The sequence below is a fragment of the Caloenas nicobarica genome, chromosome 2, assembly GCF_036013445.1.
Source record: "Caloenas nicobarica isolate bCalNic1 chromosome 2, bCalNic1.hap1, whole genome shotgun sequence".
NCBI lineage: Eukaryota > Metazoa > Chordata > Aves > Columbiformes > Columbidae > Caloenas > Caloenas nicobarica.
Window position 1 is genome coordinate 49,229,365 of NC_088246.1, and position 23,552 is coordinate 49,252,916.

Sequence of the window (23,552 nt, forward strand, 5' to 3'; positions counted from 1 at the left end):
GTCTCCATGCCTGCCCGTCCCTCTAGCCAGAAGATCCCGACTCTCCTTAAATATGAAGCATGATGCTAATGGCATGGAATATTCTTATTGATCAGCCTGGATGCCAATCAAGGTCTGCCCCATGTATGCCCCCCTTACCAGCTGCCTCACACCTGTGGCAGAGCTCAGAGGCCTTGGCTCCCAGACAACAACCATTTAAATCTTTAACTCTGTCTCAGGGTGTTATCTTCTTGTTCTCAAACTAAATCCAGACAACAACCATGCTAGCTACAAAAAAGAGGAAAGTTTCTAACTGCATGAAGAAAATTAACTCACTTTCAGTCAAACCGGCACAAGGCCTTGGGCTGCAGAGACGTGCTATGATCAAAATCTTGTTTACGGGCAAAGAGGAGGCGCAACATATGTATAGGTAAAGACAAGAATTTATTGTTAGTGTAATGGCAATCGCGAGGTTTCTGTCATTATCAATCTAGATCTGCTGGTCACAGGAAAAGGAAGAATACTGATGCAGTTACAATTGTTTTGCACACACATCATCATCATTTCTAGTCCTTCTCCTGGTGGTACGTTCACCCTTCTCCTATGGGTCCTAAGGCCAGTGGTGTCACCCAGGTTGGGGGGTGGGGTGGCAGAGTGAGCTGTCAGCATCTCCAGCCCTTCCCTGTGACAAATACGATGTTCATGCTAATGCATCTTTTTGCTTCCCCCTAGGATCTGCTTGGGGTCATTTGTATATGTCTTCTAACATGCTTCTGTACCTTCTTCTGTCTTCGCTGGTCTGCAACCTCATGGTAACACTCAGTTTACTCTGTGTGGTGCCCCTTATGAATGTTAGATACTGGTTTTGTTCTGTTACCGCTCAACCCAGTTTTGCTGTCTCCAGGTCTGCATCATTTTTGCTGACCACCAGCGAGTTGTGTGTAGCTGTGGGGGTCCCCAGTGCCAGCCCGCCCCCCATCTTTTAGCATCCCATACCTGTACTCTATGCTCCACCCCACTGCTCAAGGTCCCTGCTATCGTGCTAGACTTGTATTTCTATACATTGTACCATTATGTCTGAGTCAAAAATATCTATCTCATTCTGCACAGGACAAGGGGAACCAAGGGGGTGAGAGCTTTTACACACTGAGCATGAAGCTCGCCAGGCATTTCTGCCTCCTGTGCAGGTCCTGTCCTCTGTGAGCTCTTCTGCCCCTCTGAGTGGCCGCATCCTGCTTCACAATTTCACGAGGCACCAGCTGGACCAGGGCAGAGCACATTAATGCTTTCTCAGCTCAGCCCCGAAGCTCAGCCCAGGAAGCTGCCCTGCCAGTCTTCACAAGTTTCATAGGGTAGGCATCAGCATTAGAGAAGAGGAAATACGCATTTAAACCCAAACAGGCTCAGCTTGAAGGAAACATTGGTTTTCAGTGCAGCTATGAATTAAGGTAAGAGACATATTTTACCTATAATTTGACAGAGCAGGATGACAAGAAATGGTGTTTCATGAACTTAAGAAAACTCTTCATGGCTTAGTGCTTGGAATCTAAATGATATTAATTTGGGTAAAGGTGATGTGGGTAATGTTTACAAATTGGGAAAGTAGAAAGGGGAACACTTTTATTAATCAAAGTGGACCAGGGCAGAGGAATTTTACTTGGTGATTAATTATTCGTGGCATCTTGTAGTAAGATAAATATTCACCCTCGCTAGAAGTGCTCAAGGTTAAAGCAAAATGCTGATAGATGACTAGTGTGCAGCCTTAGCCCAGAAGGGCAGACCAAGAAGATACAGCCCTTCTACTTCATTAGATGGTTTTTGTTAGATGTCTGCAGGGATCTCACAACTCACCAGCATTGCTTGCTTTTAGTTTTGGTCAGTGAACCAACATTTCAGACATCACTGACACTGAATGACAGTCCAAAAGAGAAAATCTGGTAGAAACGATAGAAAGTGTCTAATGTGGACAGACCAGCAAAAGAACAGAAAGAAAAATCATTAAAACCCAAACAAACAAACCCTGAAATCTCAACTTTCTGTAAGACCACATTACTTAATTTATCTATGACTCAGCTTTCCATAGGAAGGATGTTGCACAAAGATGTCTGCTGGTTTGGGGGAGACATGTGGGTAATAACAGTGGCAGCAGCCCATTCAGTGCTTGTGTGATATAAGCATAGATTCAGAAACAGTGGTTGCCAAAATCTGGTCTGTTGAGGCAAACCCTGCATGGAGACATCGCAGCCAGAGGCAGTGAACTGGGTGATAGGATAAAAGACAACGGCTGCAATGAATTACAAGGGCTTGGGCAGCGCAGAAAAAGTCCAAAATGGAAAGGAAAAGGCTTACGTTGGACAAGAGAACACTCTAGCAAATCAAGAGTAAATCACATCGTAGATGTGACCTTCCCAGGAGGGGCTGGCAAGTCCAGAACTCAAATCTCATCCAGACACAGTTTAGAGTGCTCTGCCCTCTAAAATGATGGGGAAGATTATTTAAGAGCTCTCCCATTTCTAGAGAGCCTTCTCAGATTTCTCAAGGATGTTGAAGCAATATGACCTTATTAATAACAAAAAGGGAGCGGGGAGGAAGTAAATAGGTGCTATGAAAAAGTGAGTGGGAGGATGGAGCAAACGGTAATCATAAACAAGTAAAAACAGTGCACATAGCTACAAACAATCATCTTTTTTCACTGTCTCTTCAACAGAAAATACAAAAGAAATTTGAATGCCACTTAAGAAGAGAAGGCCTGGGAGAAAGAAATACTGAGGAAGAGCAGGTAAGAGAAAACACTGTCAAAACGCTCACCTAAAAATAATACAGAGTTTCACAAGCAACTGTGCAAGCAGAAGGGGCAAATCGGGGAACTAACGGACTGGGGGAAATACCTGTGAAACAAATTTTCCAAGAAAACCCTAATCCTGGCAACCAACATCCAGTCAGATGACAACTCCAAACACCCAGTGTCCCTGGGCAGCTCTTGGGAGGGGTCTGGTCTCTCCTCAGCTCTGCCACTGCCCCCCTGGTCACTGAGTTAAAGTGCTCGCCAGTCTCTTTGAGGACAAAAATAAATATTGCTCTTCAATATGATTCTCACACCGTCCACCTAATTTCCCATCTCCTGGCTGGTCCCTGGAGGCAGGACACTACCTGGAAACCATCTCAGATTGCAGATGTTCTGCAGAGGATCCTTGAGTCTGGTCATATGATCAAGAGCATAAAATCATGACCTTGAGAGTCATGGATGAAAATTTCAGAACCATTCCACTGATTTTTGAACCTTGATTTTAAGATCCAGGGGAGACACAGGAATCTCAATCATACTGTCAGGTCAAATTTCCTAAATGTGTAAGTCATTTCTGAAATGGATATCTAAGGCTCTGACCTCCTTAGGGCCAGATTTCTAATGGTACTTTGGCCACCAGAGGTTCAGACCAGTGCCTTGTGGGATTTTTCAGAAGCCCCCCAGTGCTTAGCTCCCATTCAGAAGAATGATTTGAATCAGCACTGGCACCCCAGGAAAATGCCTTGACGTGACTTTCTGCATCTTCACTTGCTCAAGAGCCTTGGTCATGCCCTGAAACCTGAGCCTATTCTCTGCTCCATTAAGGAGCAGGTGGGACCCCCAGCATGTGGGCACCAAGTCTCCTGCATGGCCACCCTGTCAGCATCAAAGGGGTTTTGTCATCCCCAGAGTTGAGGGAAGCAGCTGAAACCACTGCAAGCTTGCAGCTTTTGCTATAAATACACCAGTAGCCACAGAGGCGAGCTGCCAGGGGTCTGGTAGGGTTTGCCATGGCCCCGGCACACCACACACCTCTGTGGTGCTGCTGTCCCTGCCGGATGGCTCGCAGCAAGTCTTCCTGGCAGGGTGACAAAACCAGCAAGTGGAGGGATGTAGCTGGGGGCAGGAATCACCCCGGTCATCAGGGTTCAGTCCCCTGTGCCCACTTTGCTGTGATGATAACACAACCAGCCCAAGTGAGGTCACTGGCCTGGCCAGCTGGACGATGCACTGATGGAGCAAGAGCAAGATCTTGTACAAAATTATACTTCTGTGGTTGCTCCGAAGCACAGGTGGGGAAGCCCTCACTGCCAGCAGAGACAGTAGTAAGTCCGTGCTTTTGTGTTTTCTTTTTGAGTCAGAGTACACCTAATTTTGTTGCGATGGGTTAAGCTGAAACTTGTGCCCTGGTTACTTGCTGCCCTGCAGTTATCTCCAGGTTAGCATGGAGCACCTTTGAGAAAGTACTTTGCAATGCTATAAAGCCTTAGGTGAAGGTGAGAGAGATCCTGGGGATTTCTGAGTCTGTACTATCCCCTCCTGTCCTCCATGATCCAAGACTGATATTTTTTAATGTATTTTTTTACCCAAAAACTATTGGTTTAAGTTTGTAGATTTAGATGCTGCTCATTTCCAGCTTGTGTCTCCTTCTAATTTAGTTTGTCATGTTGGTGTAAAAACTGTAGAACTGGTTCAGGGAAGGGGCATCTTTTTCATCTCTTTCACCTAAATGCCTTCGTAAAGGGACCACAGGCATCTGCAATATTCAGGCTTATATTTATCTTAATCAGCAGTGGTTTGATCAGCTTCCATTTCTGGGTCCTTTATTTAGGACACCTTAAATACCCTAATTTTCTGAAAGCCTCAGCATAATGCTTCTGCACCTTGAACTCCACTTTAAGTTGGAAAATCCAATAATGAAGCAGCCCAGATCACTACTTGCTTTTAAAAAACTTATTCTCAAAGTCTTGGTGGAAGCCTCCACAAATTAAATCACCCAAATCAATAAGCAATTATTAAGTTTGCAGGACTCTGCTAGGCCACAGAAATAGTCCAGCTTATCTGAGAATAAATAACAGAAGAAAGAAGAAACACCAAAGAAAGGAATTTCTTTACCTTAAGGTCATCAGGGAAGAACTGGGGGTGCAGGGAGCAAGGATACATCTGGGATTATACCACATCCACTCAGACGTGATGAAGGAATGATAAAAGAACTGGTTAGAAGTAAGGGAAACAGGCAGGGTTTAACAGAGGCAGTACCGACCGGCTGATAACAACATCCCCGTCACCAAACTATGCTGTTTTCTTCCTACGGCCATCATATAGCCTCCCTTCTAACCCAACCCCAGCAGCAGCTCCATGCCCTTCACAGGACCCCGCTTCCTTCCAGGGGGTTTCATCCCAGGATTTGGGCTAGCTAGTGCTGGTGAATGACCTGGAGAGGGCTGCGGAGAGGGCAGTTTGGCTTTTTCAGTCATTTGTTACCAAAACAGAGTCACGGTTGCTAAGATGAGTGTGGCCCAATAGCCCATTTGCTCTGCCTCCCTTCCTATCAGGGGCTGTAAGGTTTTACCTGGCACCACCCCTGCTGAGCTCCTCCACTCTGCCTGGCCTAAACCTAAACCCGTTTCTCAGACTGATATCTTTGCTGGACGTGGAGACCCTCAGACACGCAAAAATCTCCTTTTCCTTCCTGAAGTCTGTTCCAGTCATCAGCCTTTCACCGTTAAAAATGTGTATCAGATTCCTAGTTTGCATGTCTCTGTTTTGAATTCTCATGCATGTGTTTATGGCGTGGCTTAATCTCACTAAATCTGCACGCTTATTAACACAAGCAAAAGTGAATCAAGTGTTATCAAAGTATACCTACAACTTATCAAGCTCTGCAATGGTAAAGTCTTGCCTCTTCTGTTCCTTCCCATTTGGCACCTCTTTAAACACCCGAGGGTTGCATCAGCTGTTCGTACTGGGACATCTGGATGGCAGCTCGGTTTTGGGGTCTGTCCGTATCAGCTGTCAGGTTTTCTAGTGGATGTGTCCCCACTCTCAAGACATGGTCTGTGTTGTTTAACTCCCAAACGTGTCACTTTGGCTGCGTTAAAGCAAACCTGAATCATCTGAGAAGCCCCAGATTACTCAGATCTGTCTGAATCACTGTCCAGTTCTCTAAATCTATCACTTCCCCCTGCCAGCTCTGATTCCTGATATGCTCTCAGACTAATGATAAAATACTGAAGAGTTTTTGGTTTTCAACTTGTCTTTCCTGCAGACTTCTCACAAGCAATATTCCTAGTTCGGTAAGGCTTCTTCCTCAGATGGCTGGCTTTTGAAATCTAACAGCTAACCAACCCGAAACCCATTGTAATGCTTTGTTTGGGCCTCTGTTGCTTCGAGCTGGTGGGATGTGTCAATCGAACATGCAGGCAGTGCAAGTCAAAGCTCCAACTCTCTTGCACAGTACCCTTTATCAACCACATAATCTCATCAGGCGTCAAAACTGAAGTTTCTTTTCTATAAAGCAATGGATTTGCTTTAGCTGCACTCTCTCCCTTTACTGTTAAAATTTTATTTTGCCTAGATTAAGGGTTAGGTTACACTAAGTGTTTTACCTTGCTTCCCACTTTCGAAGACTGACATTGTGTCAGCTGCTTCCAGCACCCGTAGAGGTGGAACGGCAAGAACATCTCCCCACTTCAGGACTGAATAAAAGACTCATATATAAGATTTAAAGTAACTGCATCTGCTGAGCTGGGCCTGCTTTTGACCTCAGCTATCTAACTCGATCCCAAGCAACTCCAGAGGCCATCTCCTAAGGATGGTTGAAAGATGCCTTGCTTCGAAAGATAAACTAAGTGAATTACAGGAACCAGCTGGACGTGGGACTAGAAACTGGGCCCCAGCTCTGGTTAGTGTACCAACCAAATAATGTTCAGAGGTGTCCAGAGCAATCTGGTGATTGTGTGGTAGTTGCTCGGAGCCAGGCTGGTTAAGAGTTTCACCCAGACTGCTATTAAGACTCACATCTTTCCTCAGTTTCCAGCCAGTTCTGGTTAATTCCCTTCAATCTCCTTTTGTGTGTGTGTGTTAGAAGTGCCACCAGCAGCCATGACGTTTCATTTGGAGGTACCTGAGGACCCCGCTATGCTCTTGCTGAGAATCAGCTGAGCCAGCAAGAAGCAGATGGGTGTAGTTGCAAATGCACAAAAGCAAGGGCATTTATATTTGGGTAGGGTGGTGGCAGCTCACATCGAAGGGTGAGAAAGGCATAATGCACCCACAAGGTTTCACAGGGCTTCCTACAAAGCCTACAGCTTCCCTGGGCCAGCCGAATCTGCATTGTGCAGCTCCGGCCCGCTCAGCTTGTGCTGGGAACATGCTTTCTTTGCATGAGAAAAGCGCGTAAGTCGGCCTCACCCAGAAATGCTGACTAAGGTGTGAAAATCTTTCTGACACTTCAACAGTTTTACCAGTATATTGTGCAAATCTGAAGCGTGACCCTCTGGCAGAGGTCTGGGTTTGCTTATGGTTTTTAAATTCTTTTCATTCGGTGACAGCAGAGGCATCACGGAGAGGCGAAGTGCTCACAGACTCCTCTTGGCAGGAAAGTTGTAACATGGCACTTGGCTGAAGCACCAGGCGTGACACCTTGAAAGATCAGATGCATGAACAGGATTTGACTCTTGTGTAATCCAGCCGGGCGCCAATGCTCTTTGAAGGCTGAAATGCAACTTCTGTTGCTTAGAGGAGTTTGTGTAGCTCTCATAATTTCACTTCCCTTTGTATTACATATAGCACACATGGTCGTTGGGAATAGCTGGGTTGAGAAACAGGGGTTTTAGTCCTGCAGAATATTGTCTTTTAGATAGCTATAAACATGATTAAAAGCAGAAGTGTTTGTGGGGAGTAGGGTGTAAAACTGCTGGGGAAATCTGGAGAGAGAGCAAAGTGGTTGAGCAGTTCCATGAGAAGCAGAAGTGAATCTACTATTTCCTGCAGTCAGCAAGGGAAAACGCCTGGTGGAGGGACCTCTCAGCCCTGCAGTCCCTTCTTCAGTGTCCTCTACGCTCTTCAGTTAACATTGTCCCATAGGTGAACATTTATCGTGAGCACAAGAGAGAAAGTTGGGTCGAAGCTGGCTGCGAGAAGACTACAGTGTGTACTGCAGTGGGCTTTGCGAGGCTGACAGAGAACACCTGGCAGGGAAGGATGGATGACAGCAGAGCTAGGTTTCCTTGCTTTAGGGTGCAATAAAATTTCATCACATTATGCCTATCTGGTACGGGCTGCGTTTTGGGAGCCCTTTGGAGTTTGCAGCCCACCTGTTGAGTAACATCAGCTTAAACTGAACAAAGTGGTATCAGAGGAGCTAAAAATTCAAAAAGAACTGACAGAATTGTATACGCAGGATGAGTGGCGGTGGGCGGGTACAGGTGTGTGGCTGGTGATACACAAAATCCTGGAGCTAGAGAGTGAACAAGCCACAGACTGTGCCAGCAGTTTCAGATGCCAATGCCATTTTGGTAAGTGCAGCTCTCGCTTGCTCCTGGATGTGCTATGCAGCGTCTCACCCTTCCTGGTGGTGTAGGTACCATGGGCTTTGCAACCACCCATCCAGAGGTAAAGGAAATAATTTGTTACTGTAGAAATAAACTATCCCCATCAGTGAGCTAGAGGAGATTACCTGACTGAAAATGCTGCTGCAAAGTAGCACTGCAGAGAAGGACTTGGGAGTTCTGGTCAACAACAGGTTGACCATGAGTCAACAATGTGCCCTTGTGGCCAAGAAGGCCAATGGTATCCTGGGGTGCATTAAGAAGAGTGTGACCAGCAGGTCGACGGAGGTTGTCCTCCCCCTCTACTCTGCCCCAGTGAGGCCACATCTGGAGTACTGCGTCCAGTTCTGGGCTCCCTTGTTTAAGAAGGACAAGCAATTACTAGAGGAAGTCCAGCGGAGAGCTACAAAGATGATTAGGGGCCTAGAGAACCTTTCTTATGAGGAGAGACTGAGAGAGCTGGGTCTTTTCAACCTGGAGAAGAGAAGGCTGAGAGTGGGTCTCATCAATATTTATAAAAATCTCAAGGGTGGGTGTCAAGAGGATGGGACCAGACTCTTTTCAGTGGTGCCCAGCAATAGGATGAGGGGCAAAGGGCACAGAATGAAGCACAGGAAGTTCCATCTAAACATGAAGAGAAACTTCTTTACTTGGAGGGTGCCAAAGCACTGGAACAGGCTGCCCAGAGAGGTTGTGGAGTCTCCTTCTCTAGAGACATTCAAGACCCACCCAGACACATTCCTGTGCAATCTGCACAAAGTGAAGATGCCTTAGCAGGTGGGTTGGACTAGATGATCTACAGAGGTCCCTTCCAACCTCAACCAGTCTGTGATTGTGTGAAAAGGTACTTCAGGAAAAATTCCAGCTCGAGTGATGTTCCTCTTTAATAAGGCCAGGAGTTCACCCTGCACCTCCATGTAAATATTCCCCTGTGAAGAAGGTGGCCATTCCCATGCCCAGCTTTCTCTCTGTGCATGATGGCTCTTCTGCTTGTCACGCCAGGAAAGACATGTCTGAAATAGGAGCTTACACGGCAGAGAAGAAGCTGGGGCACTTCGCAGAGACATTGTGGCTTCTGTCTAGCTTTGTTGCAGAGTCACAAAGTTCGGACAGGACTTCTGGAGGTCTCTTGTCCACACCCATGCTCAGAGCAGGCCCAACCTAGATTCAAGTACCTACAGGGATGGAGATCCCACAACCTCCCTGAAGCTCTGTGCTGGTGTTTGACCACCCTCATGGTGAGTTATTTTTTTCCATATAGTGCATAACAATTTCCAATGGCCATTGCCTCTTATTCATAGAATCACAGAATGAAAGAACAGTTTGGGTTGGAAGGGACCTTCAAAGGTCATCTAGTCCAATGCCCTGCAATGAGCAGGGACATCTTCAACTAGATCAGGTTGCTCTGAGCCCCATCCAGCTTGGCTTTGGATGTCTCCAGGTGTGAGGCATCCACCACCTCTCTGGGCATTCTCTGAGGAAAGTTGTCTGCTTCACCTTTAAACTTTCTCACTAGATCCCCCTTGAGATGTGTCTTGTTGAGGCTGATCAAATCCAGTTCTCAGCGTCTTCTCATACTCCAGGTGCTCCAGCCCAAATTATTTTGGTGGCCCTCAGCTACTGCACACCAGCACATCGGTGAAGAACCAGCTGTGGAGCACATCAGCCCACAGAGTAAGACAGAGGCTCTGGCGCTGAGCAGATGGGTGCAGTAATATAGTGACTCATATTCAGCACAAGAGACGTGGTGTACCCCGACACTTCTTTTCATTTTAGAGGTGCCCGCTGCATACATTTAGTCTCAGAAGAGGAGAAAGAAAATGTCAGGATGGGAGACAGAGGATGCTGGGCTATTGGGGTTATGTATGATGTCTCCTGTTCATTTCTGTATCCCTCAACAGGGTAGATAAAGTAATGACTGGACAGACGGATGAACAGATGAGGAACCTGTCACATATCTCTGTAGGCAACTCTAATTAGTTATCTCACCAGTAGAAAATCCATATCCTGTTTGCACTTGCTGTCAGCTTCTGCCCCAGCACCCGGCCATTTTCTATGCATCCCCTTTGATTCTGCCGCTGTCAGACACCACATCTCCAGCAGCTGGAGAATTAAACTGGGCTGCAAGCAAGCGGGTGGACAGACTCTACAGGTGGGCTCAGCTCCCGGTCCAAGTGGAAAGGCCCTGCAGGAGCTGCTCAGCCAGCGGGTGTGCCTGCCTGCTGCAAACAGCTGTCGCCATGCCGTGCCCATGCCCCGAAACTATCAGCGCTGAGACGGCCCATCTTCTAGCCCACTTTTCCTGTGCAAAACCACAAAGATTGTTTTCTAATGACTGTGGGCACTTCTCATTTAAATGTTTTGGGGACAACCAGGCTTTGAACTTTCAGAATAAGAAGATACTTCAAAATGGAGAGCCTTCATTTCCAACAAGCACAAAAAGACCCAACCCAACCAACAAAAAAACATACACCAAAAACCAACCACCACAAAACAAAACAAGCAACTCTTTGAGAAATGGCTACAAAATAAGAGGCCAGAACTTCATGGCCCACACCACAAATGGTACTCTGGCAATGAAGCATTAGGAGAAAACGTCAATACGGTCACAGTAGCCACCCATGGCGGAGTTTGTTGCAGTTACCACTACGTTATATGAAACTTCTTGCACAAGGGCTGTTTCATACCTCAGGCCATCTTTATTTTATGCTTAGTCTCACAAGGCTGATTTTAAACAGAGACTATGAAAACTATTGCTCTCAGTGAGACGTGGACATGTAGGCTGACACTCCCACCACGTTGTGTGACGTGTCAGGAGCAGGAGTAGTTATACATCATCGGCAGATATCTATCACTGAGTAATGTGCCCATGCCCTCCTTATAGTCAAAAGGAGTTTCATCAATGCGGCCAGCAGAGCCTGGAAAGCAATCTGTCTTGTCTCAAAGCGGATTTGGCCTGATCTGCATTGGAACGGATGCACTGCTCTTCATTGGCTGTACTGACTACCCCCCCACTAACAGGAGATGACATATAGATAACATCTAGAGACAGCTTATAGTCACTGAACTGAGTCCTTTCTTTACAGTCAACAGGGGTTCCTGTAAGAAGACAGCGACACTGTGACCAAGGGATAGTTATTAGTTGCAGTTTCATCACTAACCTTTCAGTCTCAGCTTTAACAGGCTGGTTTGGCCATGTTGTCATCTCCCTGGGCTTCTGCACAGCATATCGCGCTCAATTTCCTTCATTTCCTACAGCAAGAGCAAGTAATGGTTACTTACAAGCTCTTTACCCAACCCGGGGAGCAGACCGAATGCAAGTAACATCTGCACCCCTCCAGGATTTTTGGTTCCCCGCAAACAGAAATCTTTGCAGAGACTTCAACGCCACATCCCAAGGGAGGAACTGATGGGTGCCCCCAGTTATGGGATGTGCAGACTAGTGGGCCCAGAGGTCACACACCTGCACCCCATACTCTCTTAGGGTGCAGCCTCCAAGGTAGCAAGCCCTGGCTCCAACATGACTGCCTCGCAGCCAAGGCAGGAGCAGTCATGAGACACTTTGGGGCTTGAGGAAAAGGGTCAATATAGTTTCTTCTTCTTTTGATCATAGGATGATTTAAAAAAAAAAAAACACTCATTGAAGATATACTTGCTCCCAAGGGATGTCCCAGTGAAAACTTTGCTCCTCCCATGTCAGCAAGCATCGACTCAGACCTGGCCAAACTGGGCATCTTACCACACTTCCACCCTGGGGTTAACGTGTGGGGTGAGATTGGGCCTTTGGTGGTGTTGACAGGCACCACCTATTGATCAACAGCGACAGGTGAGGTACCCTGTCCTGCTGAGCACTGCGCAACAGGGCTGGGAGAGCCCCTGCATTTCTCATGCTGCGATGCAGCCACCTGCAGAGCTGAGTTGGTCAGATGTCAGTTTGCTGGTTTTTCTGCTGCTCTTCCAATATGCAGGGGCTTATTCGACAGCCCTTGAAATTCTAATTTATTTTTTGCTACCCTAAAGAGGTAATTTTCAGTGAAGGACATGTAACAGCAGAGTATGGGCTTTTCTTAGTAACAACCATCACCTCTGCAGTAATACAACTCTTACTAACTCAAATAGTGACAAAATCCCAAAGCGTGCGTGTTGGTGAGGTCTCGCAGTATTTTACTGTAGCAGATACTGGATGTCTCTCTCTAACATTATTCTCTTTTCCCTTTTCATGTTGCCTCTAGCCAGAATATTCAGCATGACGGAAGCATTCACAGAAACGACAGCTGAATACATTTACGACGAACATGCTTTTTCCTGCAATAAGACTGACATCCAAGAATTTGGGAAAATATTCTTGCCAATATTTTACATTGCAGTGTTCGCTCTTGGCCTCACAGGGAATCTAATGGTGGTTTTAGCCATTGTGAAAGAAGGCAGTAAAAAAAGCATCACTGACATCTATCTCCTGAACTTGGCTATCTCAGACCTTCTCTTCGTGATCTCCCTCCCCTTCTGGGCTTCCAACACAGTGCGTGGATGGACCCTCGGGACTATTCCATGCACAGCTGTTTCCTCACTGTATTACATTGGTTTCTTTGGGGGCATGTTCTTTATCACTGTTATCAGTACCGACAGATACTTGGCCATTGTCCGGGCAACATACTCTCTGAAATCCAGAACAGTGAAACATGGCTTACTTATAACCTGCGGAGTATGGGCAATAGCAGTTTTAGTTTCAGTGCCACATTTTGTGTTCTCCCGGCTAGTAGAAAACGACTGCATTCCTGTCTTCCCCCAGGAGCTGGAGAACATCTGGCCAGTGTTCTGCAATGTGGAGTTGAATGCCATTGGCTTTTTCATCCCAGTCTGTATCATATGTTATTGCTACTGTGGGATCATCAAAACACTGCTGTCCTGCAAAAATCAGAAAAAAGCACGCGCTATAAAACTCATCTTGGTTGTGGTAGTCGTGTTTTTTCTGTTTTGGTCCCCCTACAATGTACTGATTTTTCTAGAGACTTTAAAGCACTATGAGGTATTCACAAGTTGCAACCAAATTAAATCACTGGACTACACAATGCACCTGACCGAAACCATTGCATTCAGTCACTGTTGTCTCAATCCTCTTATCTATGCCTTTGCTGGGGAAAAATTCAGAAAATACCTTTATCGTGTCTGCTTGAAGTACTGTCCATTCCTGTGTTTCTGTGGCCCCTGCAGTCGCTACCAGGTCACCTCTTCATCTGGCTATGGAGAAAGCATCGTGAACAGCAACATAACCCTGAACACCAGTGACCAGGATGGCTCTGTCTTCGTCTAAAAGGCTCTGTGAAGAAGAAATATATGTAAATATATCTTCTGCAGGGTTAGGCACCGCTGAGAGATTGTCATTACCCATATGAAGAGCATTATGGCCACACTGAATTAGTGACATGCCTGTCATTAAGCATTAAGTATTCTAAAACAGTAAAGATTTTAAGAACAAAACCAGTATTAATACAATATGTCAAGGCTGAACATGGAGTTGTATCAAGAGAGACGAAGATGGAAAGTAGAAGCAAAAGCAGAGCTCTGTGCCTCGAGTGGGAGATGGAGAAGATTTTGAGGACAGGGAAGCTGTTAAACAGCCTCATCATCGTAACTTGCGGGTGTGTCAGTGTATGCACATGTGGTACCAATGTACATAGACCTAAACTCCTTTTTTAAGGGAAGAGAGATCTCTTTAATGAGTGATAGCTGACTGTTAGTAAAGAGCAATATTTTTATAGTTGATAAGAGGAACAAAAATCTTTTAGAAACCCCTGGGCCTAATGTAGCAAGACTAGGCATAATTTAACTGAAACCTAACAGAGAAACAATAGCTCTATAGAGACTGGGCACGAGGCAAAGCGGGATGTCCTTGGCTTGCAAGCTGGGAAAGCAGAATGTTCCACTAAATGAAGACAGACATACGTGACTTTTGCTTATTAGCACAAAATGACAATATGCATGCTCAAGAAATTAGGTCAAGAAGCCAACACCGGGTCGGGGCGGGGGCACCCGGCTGCGAAGACCCCCGGGGACCACTAGAGACCCCTGATGAAGACTCTCGAATACCAAAGACGGACTTCTGGCAAAGGGTGGGGTTATGTAAATAATTTCTGTTTAATGCATTAACTAAGTGGTAGAAACAAATGAATATGCGATAGGTATCTGTAATAAATACCAAGAAGTGCGAATCATGCGCACACTCGATTAGAGGCACAATCCTCCAAGCACCCGGCGTGCTGCAATAAAAGTGCCTGCTTTTTAACGCCTTCAAAACAGTGCTAAGGAGTCTTTTTGCCGACTTTTCGGTATCGTAGTAAAGGGGTATAGTTTTGATGATGTATATCCATACGGAAATAATTTTGGCATTATTGATTGTAACAAATGTTTTAACTGTGCTTTCATACCTAATAAAATCCTACTGTTAAAAAAAAAACCAACAAAAAAGCTATTTCTGAATATACATTTAGTGCCAACAATGCACTCCGTGTTCACAGCATGCAATAATCAGAGCAAGGACCGTCCTTAAGGATTTGGGACCTGACCGGGAGCTGATCCAAGCCAGCAGGCACTTCTCCTGATTTCTGTGGGCTGTGGCCTGAGCCAAAGAACAGAGTTTGGTGGAGCCCTTCCAGCAGCACATCCTCAAATGCTCTGCTGAGCAAGGGGCTGCTGGCTTAATCAGTGGACATCAGCACACGCTGGGACAACGGGAACTGAAGGTATGGGCTTGGGGATCGTTGTGCTTGGCCCGAATATGGCACAACTAAGCTGCGAATTGCTTGCAGAGCATTGTAAGTATGTGCTTCACACCCGTGCTCTGCTTGCCATGCATCGTAAACACTGGCTATGTCTATACCACCATGGACAATGGCTTTTTGGGACAAAATAACCACTTGCCCATGCTGCTTACCACAACCTTCCTCAACCTTTGTGGCCTCCCCGACCACAGCTGATTTCCCCAGGGAAACCTGCAGGTGTACCCGGATTTATTGTGTCCTGGAGGACACATCTACAATATGCACTCCACAGCCTCCAAATATTCTTTTTACTCTTGCAACGACAATTCATTGGGGGTGGAAAATGTCAATCAGACAAGACAAATGAGAGTCCTTCCCCAGGGGCCTCCCTGGGAAGCTCCTACCATCATCTGCTGCAAGAGCAAAGGAGATTTTTATTGGCACTGTGGACTGGAGTTAGGAGATTGGAAAAAGTACTGTTGCTATCTATGAAGCCGAGATCACATTACAAGGAAAAATCAAGAACCAATCTTAGAAAATTAGTCCATGCCAGTGGGACCCTATTTCCATACATTGATAGAACTGGCAATATATAAAATCTGATTAAACACTCCCACTTCCTGACTAATGTGAAGAGTTGTCCTAGAGTATCAGTGGAAGGAGTAAGCCCTTCATGGACCTCAGTATCACCTTGTTTTTGGAAAGCCTGAAGGAGAGCCTCTCCACTGAGCAATTTTCCACATGCAATAATTCAATAAATATTAAATATTCCATTTTTTGCTACTGAACATTCAGCACAGTCTACAGCATAATATCCCCTTTTCATAAGATGTCTTGTACTAGGTGTAAATATACTATATATGCTCAACTTTAAAAATTTCAGCTATAAGTAGACTTCCAGACTCCAGACCTATTGTCTAAGATCAAGTGTAGCATAAAAGTCACTTGAAATTAAATTACTTTTCAAAATCCAGTCTGCCTAAGCAAGTGAGATAAGACAACTCCCTCTGCCCCCATCCCCATGCAAGTGGTATTTTTAAGAAATGGTATTTTTACAATGTTTTTTCAAAGAAATGCTAAGATGTGCAGAAAGAAAGAGGAAGGTACTCTGAGACTAAACAAGAAGTCATCTGCATGAAATCAGCCTGAAGAGGGTGGATTGCCAGGCTGAGCAGTGCAGTCTCACTTGCTTTATTTAACTTGCCTTTTGTTTTTCAGACAATGGTGAGTTACTGAGTGGGAAGAGTAAAAGACACCTTTAAATGTGATCCATGTGCTGTCTCCAGAATGAAAGGCACAAAGCTCAGATCTTCCTGCCAGCTCTCTAGGAAAGGAGAGTGTTTTCTTGCCTGGGTCCTTTGCAAGCTGCAGTGTGGGAAACGGCATCTGCAAAAATCTTTCACTTTTCCAACTCAAGGGCCCCTCCTGACAACCTGCACTACTTCTGTCTTCTTTGCCGCGCTGTGCAATGGAAGACTTCCAAGGATTGTCAGCATAACATCATCTATTTTTATGCCATGTATTTGCAAGTTATTATATGGAATTCGCTATTTACGTGTAAGGTCTTATTGCTCAACATTTGAGCATTTGTATGATATAAAAAGCTTCAGGGGGGTTTCTAGGCACGGGGCTCTGCAACAAATAGCTGGTTTATGAAGACGCCTCCTCATAGCAGAAGTGGTACTTCTTTGAAAACCCGCTGAAAACCAAAATCAACGTTTTTGTTTTGTAGTCATTAGCAGGAAGAGTTTTGCTGTAATTGTTCCTTTAAAAAGTTCAGCCTCCATGAAACATACCAGTGCTTTGAGGGAAGCCAGTAACCAGCTTTACTAGGACTGTGCTGACTGCAGCTGAGACAGGCATTGCTGCTCTTCGCTGTGCTGCACCGTGCCAGCACGCACGGGGAGCTGCAGTCCTGCAGCTTCTGCCTACATCACGCCTCTGTTGTGATTTGTGACAGCTAATATTGTGTAGTTTCCTGGGTTTCTGCTACTTTGATACATTACACTCCTTTGCACCATTCGAGCCTGACCAAAAGCCCAGTGATGTCTCTAAGTCCCTCCATTGCACCTCTACTTCATTGTAGCCTTTATTTAAAGATGCTACCTCTCTTTCAAAATCTCTGCAGCAGGAAACTGGTGCTTTCTAACTGCCCAGCTAGTTTAAAGTGTACACTTTTCTATGTACAGCACTAATGCTGCGTATATCCTTAGAATGGATCAGTGTATACCAGAGGACTAGCGACATCCAGTTCCTACCCATTACACATGAGAAAGTAAACCAGGCTCTCAGTATGGGATAAAACCTTTCCATCTGCCTGAAATTAAGGATAGACTCGCGTTTACTTAGCAAGTTACAACTGATACATGAAAATGAACACACGCACATATGCACACTTTTTACATCTGTGCATTGAATAGCATTTGGTTGTGCAAAAGGTCAGGAAGTCTCTGGGTTTGGTGGGGGAATCGGGCTTTGGGGTTTTGAGGGATGGTGAGCTATCTTTGCATCTTATTTTTTCAACTTTTTTTCCTGTTTGAGAATTGCACTGACACAACATAAATCTTTTCCCAGCTGGGTTACAGTTTGAGGAACTACTAAAACCTGAATCCGATTTTTCTCAGCAGGTTCATAACTATATAATTCCTGGTCTACTTATAAATAGAATGAGCAAGACCTATTTGGCCAAACTGTTTGCAGTGAGATATGTGGACATCAGCATCTTTTTTAGGCACCACTGCAAATCCCTCTCATTCAAATATCACATCACAGTCCCAAAATCATAGGAGTTATGTTTCCTCATTTTCAAGCCATGCATGGCTGCTTTTATTTTTTTTCATTGACTTCTTGGGGTTTTTAACTTGTACAAAAAACTTAGAAATGCTGACAGTCAGAGCATCACACTGAGCAGGAAATCTCTCAGCAGTGAAAGCCGTAGTTTTCAGCGCTGGCATCAGAAGACGTTGCTAGCCACAGATTTCCTTTGGATTTAGAATTTGCTGGGAGTGGACCTGAAGCCCTGGCTCAGGGTAGTCTGAAGTTTTAAGGTTATATTTCACAGATAAACTATTTGTAAATGCACTGGTTATGGGTTGAGTTGGCCGTTTCCATTTTTGTCTCTATCACCTTTGCAAGGTCCTTCACTGAGATCTCATAGGTAGTACAAAACTCTTGTCCCAGCAGGACACTCTGTTGCCAATAAGTCACATCCAGGCAAGTTCCAAACATAGAAGAGTTTAAAAATAAATAAATAAAATTTTAAAAATCAGTTACCAGCTTTATTCTTGTCAAAATACAATTCTAGCATTTGCAGTATCTCTGCCCATCTTGGCATTCGCAGCTCCTAGCTGGTAACACTTTTCTTCTGCAGTTATTGCCCATGCATGGGGTTGTGCTTTACCTAAAGCCATTTACATACCACTTCCAAAATGGCCACATTTTCATGGTGAACAAAATGTTATCTGTATTAAGGACTTACCCAGTCCTGCTCAAAGATGCACTGTTTGCACTTCAGTTTATTAAGTCTGTAAGACACCCAGAACTCCAACATAAACTTGTGACTTCCAGAGTTGTTATTCTGAAATTCAAATCTGGTAACTGAAGCTAAAATTAAGAACAATTCATATCTATTAAAGGATGGGGATGGCTTCAGACACTTGTCACATACATGCAGTTGAAGGTGGTAATAATTCTGCTGCCATTGTTAATAAGAACTTCCTAATTTACTTGGTAACTACTGTAAAAGTTTCGTTCTCAACACACACACATCCAAACCTCAAGACTTGCATTTTGCAGTGCTAGTATTAATGCATTGTTTCTAAAGCGGAAAAAAATATCCACCAGCTTCTCCTGTATAATTTTGTTTGTTGCACTAATATTCAATACACAAATATCAATAGTTAATATATTGTATTTGATATTCCTCTCCCTAAAGAAATACTGTAAAACAGCTCCCAGTGTATATAGGGAAAATGGTTTGCTTGTGAATAACAGTTTGTATTCACCAGATTTCCAGCTGTGATCCTTCAGTCAGTAGGAAGCAGCACATGAATTTTACATCACTGAAAGCAGAGGTTAGTAAATGGGATAGGGAATACAAGCAAGAACTATAGGCACAGCTTTTTCACTATGTTGTTACCCACTTGCCAACTGCAGCTGTAACTGGAGCAGTCTGTTTTCCACCCCACACAGATTTTAAGTCTCTGATAAGTTTTATGCATTTGTCACTGCTCCATATTCAGCTGCAGCCCAACAGTCCGGCTACATATAGACCCGCATGTCAGGATATGCAGGCAACTGAAAGAAGCTGCATTTCCCCCACAAGAAGTTTGCATTTAGCCCATGAATGCTAAATTTGCCACATTAAAATTAAACCCAGCAGCACCGTGGCACAAACGAGTGGCTGCACAGTTTACAATGGCCATAATTTGCAGGGCACATTAGAGGACACCAAAGAAGCTGATGAAGCAGAACAGAAGATGGCTCCAGGCATCTGCTGTCAAGACAGTTCCCTCTAGTGCCAGACACGCACTGCTATTTCTATGGCAATTTCCTATGCACTTCACCAGCACAGTTCCTTACGCGTAAGAACTGCTTGAAACCCTGCAGTTTCAATTATTTTTCTGGGGTCCAACCAGGTAGGAGCAAATTAGAAGGACACAGTATGTCCAAGAGGCACCTGGAGCAGGTTTTTGCATCTCCTTTGTCCACAGCCCTTTGCCATTCCCTTTGCCCCAGGCAATTGCTGAACAACATAGACCCCAACTTGGAGCACATGGAAATGGGGAGCATTTCCCACTGGAAGGGCCTCAAGCAACAGTTCCTAATGACCTAAAACCACACAGGGATGAGGAACTGGGTAAGCACGCACAAGAATCACTTTTTCAATGCTTCCTATGGATGTCTTGCTAGACCTCCTGCTGTATTAATAGATGAAGGAGCTTCACCAACACATTTTCTTTGCCTTGGAAGGAAGGTGTCTGAGGAATGTAAAAGCTGGGTTTGTCTGTTTTGTACACGGCAGTATTACAGTTGGCCATATGACCAGGTCATAACCCCCAAGTAGCTTCAGAGCCCCTCTCCAGCAACACTTTGCTTTATTGTAGTCCCTCTTCCCCTTGGGGTCCTATCTTAGGATACAGGTATCTTTGCACTGCCAATAGCTGATTTTTCTGAGGGAGCTCTCATTGGAATAATTAAGGCTTACCGTCCCTTGGTCTCTTGTTCAATTCCTTCTTCTCGGATCTGTCCTCCTGGTAGCTCAGTTTTCAGGAGGCTACAATGCAAAGAAGGACAAAACACAAGCTACCATGAAGACAACACTCAACGCACAGGCCAGAATTTACAGATCAGGTCAGATTCAGAAAAGGCAAATGTAGGCAGTGGCACACAACTTTTTACACAAGGATAACAGCATCTGGAGCCAAGTATTTCCAGAGTCACCATAACCTCTCACTGTCCCTGTAACCATCCTTGCTCATGCAGGACCCTCTGCCCTAAGCTCGCTCCATCATTTCTTCTGCCCATCTTTAGTGACAATGCTTTCTTCACATTTCCACCAGAGGGTGGTATTATTAAACTCAGACTAAAGTCATACATGGGAAAGTAGGACACTGGAGTCACTAATGAACAAGTACAGGGTGGGAAAAATATATTTATAAAATGTAAGAAAAACATAGTCACTGCATTCTGCTGCTGTAAGAAACATCAATTTCTTCTTTTTTCTTTTTTGTTTAAAATTTACTTGTTATTGAGCAAATGAGAGAGTGTAGACATTAAATTAACTACAAGTGGTTTCACCAACAATTCACAAAACACACCAAAATATCTTGGGAATTGCAAACAACAGAGAAATTCTCCCATGAAAACCTTTTATTGTTGCTCTTGCAGTTTTATTTCAGTGCCCTGAGTGGTTTCCCCTGCTACTAAAAGAAAACTGAATATTATGTAAGTTGTCTGTACAGCTTGTCTTGGAAAGGACTTGCAGTGAAATAGCTTTTACCTTGTGATGACAGAGTCCCTGGGTCTTAGCAAACATAGAAAGATTAGTAATTGATAAGAGCAAGTCTAGGTTCCCTCTCAGTCTTGATCCTCTGCAAATACTTTGGTTTTTCTAACTAGCTTCCTTTTCGTTAAAACTGCCATCTGAAGAACGTGGCAGGAGAGACTGTGAAGATATTTGTTGTGTAGATTTTTAGAATAAGGCCACCAGTCATTTAATAAGCTTTTGAAAACTACCAACAACTACAGTGTTTGAGACTTGGAGGTGCTACCACAAACCAAACAGAAACCAAAGACTTTATGCCAGAATCCCATAATTCCGCTGTATCTACACTTGTAATAAACATGAAACAAACTGGCATGAGGGGACCTCTGCTATTCACCACTGCCTTGTCTTTGTTTTTCTTCAGAGAGACCAGCCTTTAACAGGGACATCATAGTGATGGTTAAGTGATGGCTGGGAACTTAAAAAAGAAAAATTATATCTCAGGTCTCAACTGCTCCTCAGAGTGGAAACAACCCAAATTTGTCATCTTTCTGTAGAAACAACTTGGGAACATTTGATAGATCACTGAACAAGACAAAGAAATCTCCTCATGATGTCATTTCACATTAAGAAGAATGCAGGTTTTTTTCATCAGTGGTTTTTATTTTAAGTAAAATTTAGCATACAAAATGACTGCGTCTGACATGTTTGAGGTTTGAAGTTTCAGTTCTTCTTCATGAGGAGTTCTGAATATAGCAGCTTTGCAAGCACAGAGAATGGAAAGAAAGCAAATTAAGCTGAGGAAAATGAAGGCAGATACCATTCACAGAATTGCCAGAGGACACAAAGAGCAGAATGCACAGGACTGGACCACTACAATAAAAAAAAAAATTGTGGAGAACTGCAACTTAACATTGTTGAGCAAGGAAAACATGTTTGGGGCTTAAATCTTTTGCTTGTCAGCACAAGCAGTTGTCTTAGTCAAAGGGAATTTGTATGTTCAAAAAGGCTGAGGTAAATTATGAGCGAATCACCTGAGACAACAGTGTAGAGAGTGGTTGTCTCTAAAACTAGGAAATTAATCCACTTTCCTTTTTTTGTTTCTCTGTCAGATTACTGAAGTTTTACTCAGGCACAGGGAATTTGCAATAAATTAAAAATTATGAGGAAGAGAACTGCACAATGAATAGGTGGCACGACCACTTTGCTAATGAGCAAAGATTGGAACTACAGATGTATAAACTGTGATTCAAGTTCACTTGAATTGCAAAAGAAGAACTGCACGAAGCCTGACCACACAAGAAGGGGTTGGAGGCCTGATGGAGAGGACAGCTTGTTGAGAAAGGTAGTCACTGGTCCAGCTGTGACTTTGGTGGCCTGGATCCTGCACTGATCCACGCAATCAGTCAAAATACTGATTTTTGCAATAGTTGGCTATCTTTAGTTACCATCATCTGCCTCTCCCCTGAGGCAGTCTCTTCCGGATGGGGGTTTCTCTAATAACCCCATCAGAATTATCTATCCATGGCCAACACTGGTTTCAGAGGGAATGGGTGATACAGTGGTATATCAGTGGTAAGTATCTCACACCCCAGCCAGCGAGTTAGATAAATGTGTATCTCCAGTGCTTCCTTGGGCAAGACTCTTATGCATCCTGTAAAATGGCAAGTTGATGATAAGACTTTCTGTAAAAGGTAGGAGTGGCTGAAATCATCTTTTGGCAAGAAGCAAGGTTTTAATGGTTTGGGTTGTTCTGGTTTTTACTTCTATTAAGTTCCTTTCTGTGGGTTTTAATGTGCCCCCCCTTCCCCATCCCATATAAAAGGTTAATCTCCTCCCAGTCAGACTAATCAGGATTGGTCCACTTCTCTGCACTCTTGTGATTTATTTGGTCAGTGTCATATACCTGATTCCATCTAGTAAAGAGGTAAGAGTTCTTTCTTCTCCCCTTCCTTTGCCAGCCTGTGAGTTTTACAGCAACATCCTCTACATCTCATTGAGATCCTTTCCCCCTTTCCTCTCAACCTTGCTGTCTCCTGCCATCCCCCTTTTGATATTCTCTGCCAGGTTCTTCTCTGAGGAGGAGCTGAGAGAAAACACACTGTCGTGTTACAAGGGAACTTCAGAGTTCTTCCACTGTGGACTAAAGTTATACTAAGTCCCTTTCACTCTTTTTTCTCTTCAAGCCATTGCAGGACCTTCACTCACACCACCTTTCATTCATTTTCTGCAGCATCTCACTTGCTCAGAGATTTCTCTTTTTTTGGTCTTCCCTGCAGTTTTCCTCACAGGCTCTCCCAGGGACTCTTTCCATTTGTTGGCCATCAGAAAGTGTTTCAGGGTTCATTTTTATCCTCTTGCTTTTCATGAACTGGCATATATCTTTTTAGCTTCATTTTCTGGAGTGCACGCATGCTAAGTCTTCATCATCCGTAGCCACAACTATTCTTCTCTTTTTTGTGTGGCTGAGCATTCCTCTTTCTGCAGACACG

General features: G+C 44.4%; 1 protein-coding gene across 2 annotated transcripts; it reads left to right on the top strand.

Annotated features, from left to right (window-relative positions):
* Positions 1-2,720: 2,720 nt before the first annotated feature.
* LOC135985704 (CX3C chemokine receptor 1-like) lies at positions 2,721-14,693 on the top strand. 2 transcript variants are annotated; one of them, XM_065629263.1, is made up of 2 exons: positions 2,721-2,758; positions 12,549-14,693. In XM_065629263.1, the coding sequence occupies exon 2, from the start codon at positions 12,563-12,565 to the stop codon at positions 13,625-13,627; it is 1,065 nt and encodes a 354-aa protein (XP_065485335.1). In that variant the 5' UTR covers positions 2,721-2,758; positions 12,549-12,562; the 3' UTR covers positions 13,628-14,693. The 2 variants fall into 2 exon arrangements, with proteins under 2 accessions (XP_065485335.1, XP_065485336.1); XM_065629264.1 differs by lacking the exon at positions 2,721-2,758 and adding an exon at positions 4,051-4,089.
* The last annotated feature ends 8,859 nt before the right edge of the window (positions 14,694-23,552 follow it).